Source organism: Rhododendron vialii, chromosome 7a (assembly GCF_030253575.1).
Source record: "Rhododendron vialii isolate Sample 1 chromosome 7a, ASM3025357v1".
In the NCBI taxonomy this organism is placed as follows: domain Eukaryota; kingdom Viridiplantae; phylum Streptophyta; class Magnoliopsida; order Ericales; family Ericaceae; genus Rhododendron; species Rhododendron vialii.
This window is the reverse complement of record NC_080563.1, coordinates 20201794-20206320: the sequence shown is the minus strand read 5'-3', so window position 1 is coordinate 20206320 and position 4527 is coordinate 20201794. Positions and strand designations below refer to the sequence as shown.

At 38.9% G+C, this 4527-nt stretch overlaps 1 protein-coding gene across 1 annotated transcript; it reads right to left on the bottom strand.

The window, feature by feature from the left end:
* Nucleotides 1–712: 712 nt before the first annotated feature.
* LOC131333200 (protein FAR1-RELATED SEQUENCE 5-like) lies at nt 713–3089 on the bottom strand. Its single transcript, XM_058367600.1, has 2 exons — nt 856–3089; nt 713–776 (listed from the first exon to the last, which is right to left on the bottom strand). Exon 1 carries the CDS (start codon nt 3030–3032, stop codon nt 1278–1280), a length of 1755 nt encoding a protein of 584 aa, XP_058223583.1. The 5' UTR covers nt 3033–3089; the 3' UTR covers nt 713–776; nt 856–1277.
* Nucleotides 3090–4527: the final 1438 nt, after the last annotated feature.

Genomic DNA, 4527 nt, shown 5'->3' with positions numbered 1-4527 from the left:
AGCACACTTTATTTGGGCATCATCTTCTTGGGTCAAAATTGCATACGTGCAAATAGTAAGAAAGTGAAAAGAGGGATTGAGAAAAAGGGTTTGGATTTGGGTTCCCCCCATTTGGGTAAGAAAAAGGGTATAAGCAAAAGGGTATGCCATTGGAGATGAGTTTTCAGCATTTTTACTACTTTTGAGTTCTTGTAGGAAAAAGGAAAGGATTCGAGATGCTTAATTACATTGCATCTCAATATGTTGATTCCAAATGAGTAGTCACTCAACATTATCGGCGTTCAAACACATCCTAATAACAACACGCAACAACTGGTAAATAAGAAAATGAAACGAGAGTTTTGAATCTCAATAATAGTTTTCAACCTCTCCTGCTTCCGCTGCTACCCCATCATTTGCATTAGTTAAAAACCAAATTTAACAGAAACCAAATTTAATACATAATACAAATAAAGTTTCCATCTGTCTTCCATCCGTTTTGAGATGTTTCCGTAACCAAATTTAAAAACCAAAAAACACTACAGTTTTATCAAACATTCTGCAACCCAAAAAAAACACTGCTATGTCATTACTCATAATCGGACAACGGTGTCATCTGTTCCTTCAATCACTAATCCATCCTGCAACCCAAAAAAAATACTAACATGAATGTACGAAACAAAAGACAAGAACAAGTAAACAATTAAACGTAGATGTATCACAAACACTTGCACTCATCGTCAACGTCATCCTTGTCATCATCCTCGTCATCACTCAACCTAACATCTTGTGAAGACCTAATAAAATAAGACAACATTTAAGATGTATTCCATGTATAAACAATGAAATTCATAGTACAATTTAACATCCACTTACATGTTCATAAGTTTTGGACAATTCCTTTTGTCATGCGATGGTCCCGTTAACCCACAACCATTACATTTCCTCATCTTGTTGACGGCCTTCTCTTTTCCTCCTTTCAAACGCTTACCACAACCCTTTGCCCTAACTTGAAGTGGTTCTTTCAAACTATGTTGGCTTCCGAGAGAAGGCGGCACTTGGATACGATTCATTGAACCATCTTGGCGAGAACTCCTCATCAATGCAATCTTCATTTGACTAGATTCCAAAGCTTCTCGCACAACTTCACTTTCTTCTTCATCTAATACAGCATCATCGATAACTGTACAAGCAAGTTGGAAGAGACCTTGTCGCCTCACAATAAGTGAACTGTTACATATTTCTTTCACACCACTACCTAAGTCATCCATCACCCTGCCCGCTTTTGCTGTTTTCGTTCACCTATGCAAGATGTATTCACTAGGGAGTTCCCTAATTTGCATTCTAAAAAGGTACGCCAACAGGTGCCGACATGGAATTCCATCAAATTCAAACAACTTACAGCTACAACTCACAAGGTTGGATGACTTATCCACCGAAATCTCACGGGTTCTCGCACCTTCTATTTCTTCTCTCTGAACATTCCAAAAACACCAATGTTCATTCTCGCGTATGAACGTAACCACATACGCATTAATTTGAAAGATCTCCTCTTGAAACCTCTCAAATATGCTCCGTGTATATATTTCACTCATTTTCTTTTCCATTGCCCACGAGGTTTTCAAGAGAGGCTTCTCATTAACATCTTTATGGTCCAAATTCAATTCATTATGTCGGACTTTGGCAAGTGCCCTATTGAATTGCGTCACAAAATCCATCATTGAATTTTCTTTGGACACATACCTCTTGAAAAACGAATGAGAAATTTCAGCCCGTTGACTACTAGTCATGTGGGCAGAAAACATGTGGTTCGTATATGCGGGAACCCATCTATCACAAATTTCATACATGTCCTGCAACCATTTATTACTAGACAACTTAGAGTTTCCTACGATAGTTGCCCATTTTGCATCGAACTCTCCAGGTGTTTCAGAATTCCATATACAATTCTTCAACTCATCATAATGTTCCTTATATGACAATGCACCCAATTTTTCAGAAAATTTGCTCACAATGTGCCAAATACAATATCGATGAAACGTATTTGGAAGAGCAGAAGCAATCGCTCTTGTCATTGCCGGATCTTGATCAGTTATGATCATTTTGGGTGGTCCACCTGGCATCGCTTTTAACCATTCATTGAAGAGCCACACAAACGAATCAGTTTTTTCATCACTCAAGAACGCACACCCAAGAAGTGTTGTCTGCCTGTGGTGGTTCATCCCCAATATAGGTGCAAATATCAAGGAATATTTGTTTGTGTAGTACGTAGTATCAAACACTACCACGTCCCCAAAATATTGATATGACTTTCTAGATGTCGCATCCGCCCAAAAACAATGAGTCATTCTATCCTTATCATCTCTCTCAAATGTGAACCTAAAACCCGGATTCTTTTGTTGTTCCATCTCGAAATGCTCATACAAAATATTCGCATCATGACCATGTACTACATTCTTCCTATCTCTTTTATCATTGTAAAGATCTCGTGCTAAAAATCCAACATTTTCAATACCCCCTGCTTGCAACTCAAAAATACTCATTTGTTGGCATGTTGGCACATTAGCAGCAGATAATTGTTGCGTTAAAGCTTTTTGTGCGGCTGATACTCGGCGATGAGATTTTAACAAATGCACCTTTCTTGGCGTTGTAAGCTCATGGTTATGACCCTCAACAAATTTTGATACAACAAACACTTCACCTTTTCTTACGACAGCAAGTTTTGCACCACATTTCTCTCTTGTTAAACCCCGACGGCGTATAGTGGCCTTAGAATTTTTTCTCTCCCCTTCTTTAAAACAAACGTACTCCTTCCTCATTACTTTACCATTCTCACCCAACCTACTAGAATTGATTCGGACACTAAATCCAGCTTGTCTAGCATATTCGTTGTAAAATTCCCAAACATCGTCTAATTTGAGAAATTGTTGGTCAATTTTCGGTATCACTTCATTTTTAACTTGAGGAGTATAAAATTCTTGACAAGAATTCACAGATGATTGACACGGTTGGGATGGTGACGGTGATACTGCTATGTCATCCAAAGATTGCATTCTAAAAATCAAAATACAAAACAATTACTAACATGCAAACAAACAATTACAACAAATAATAGTCTATGTGTCTCCCTTTATGCTATAATATGCAACAAATTTTTGAGAGAGGGAAAGAGATACCTCGGTGGTGGTGCTCTAAACAAGGGGGTTGGATCAATATTGGTTCGATCTTGTTCTTCCATTTTATCAATTTCTGAGCTACTTATTGGTAACCTACCAATGGCAAACCTACCAATGGCAACCAATTGCAGACATTATCCCAAATACCAAAACAAAAACAAAAAATCAGCATAAGTGGCACACATATATAGTGTAAACACGAGCCCTGAATGTACTTAACTTCGTCTATCCCACATCCCACGCATTTTCATAATCATATGTAAATACGAGCCCTGAATGTACTAAACTTCGTTTTTTTTGAACTGCAGAAAATTCTTTTAATGTTATGCGTGGTTGTGCCTCTTTTTTTTAAAACCAAAATGTGTGTATGATTGACAGATCATTCAAGGTAAGGTAGCTTTAATAGTTGATTACCATTCTCAAAGTTATGCAAGTACATCAGCATCTCTTCCGCCTGAACCATGTTATTAGGTTAAGCATCAACAATCTAACTTCTTTTTTTTCCCATATCGCCAAAACAGAATCATTCGCTCGAATATCCGAAAAAATGCAAAAAATTCACTGACAACAACAACGAGAGAGATAGAACGAGAGAGAGACCTTAGGGCTGATCTCGGCTTTGGATTTTCGCATATCTTCGCTCGTATATCATCACCTCTGTGTACAAATCACAGAAATTATCCCTAAAATCAGAATTGGAGTTTCAACAATCATAGAAAACGAGAGAGAGAGAGAAATAGAACGAGAGGCAGATAGGGAGACACCTTAGCTTGGGTCGTCCTTCTTCGTCTTCACTTGGGTGACTTGTATATCGTCGCCTCTGTGTACAAATCACAGAAATTAGCCCCTACAATCACAGTTAGGGTTTCGAAAATCAAAGAGAACTGGGAGAGAGAGAACCGGGAGAGAGAGAGAGAGAGAGAGAGAGAGAGAGAACGAGAGAGAAAGACAGACCTTACGTTCGTCGTCTACGATCGGTGTTTCGAACAGAACACAGTCGCCCTCCCTTTTCTGTTTCTCTCTTTGGTTGTGGACCGAATGGGGCTTTCGGGAGGCTGGGGTCTTTTTGGGAGGCTGGGGTCTTTTTCTTTCTATTTTATTTCCCCACAGCAGTGGGGGCCCCCAAATCCGGACCGTATAAAATCCGGACGACCGGATATGAAAACAACTGTATATATATATAGGGTGACATAGGCTATTATGGGAGGTTTAGATTAGAACTCATTTCTCCTTCTCTCCCCTCTTCCGCAGTAACTCTCTCTCTCTCTACGCCACACACACCCTCACTCTCTCAAATTTTTAAAAGAAAAAAAATCTCTTTAGCCTGTAAAGCTACTTTATATAGGGGTTGATGTGTTGGCGCAAGTGGAAA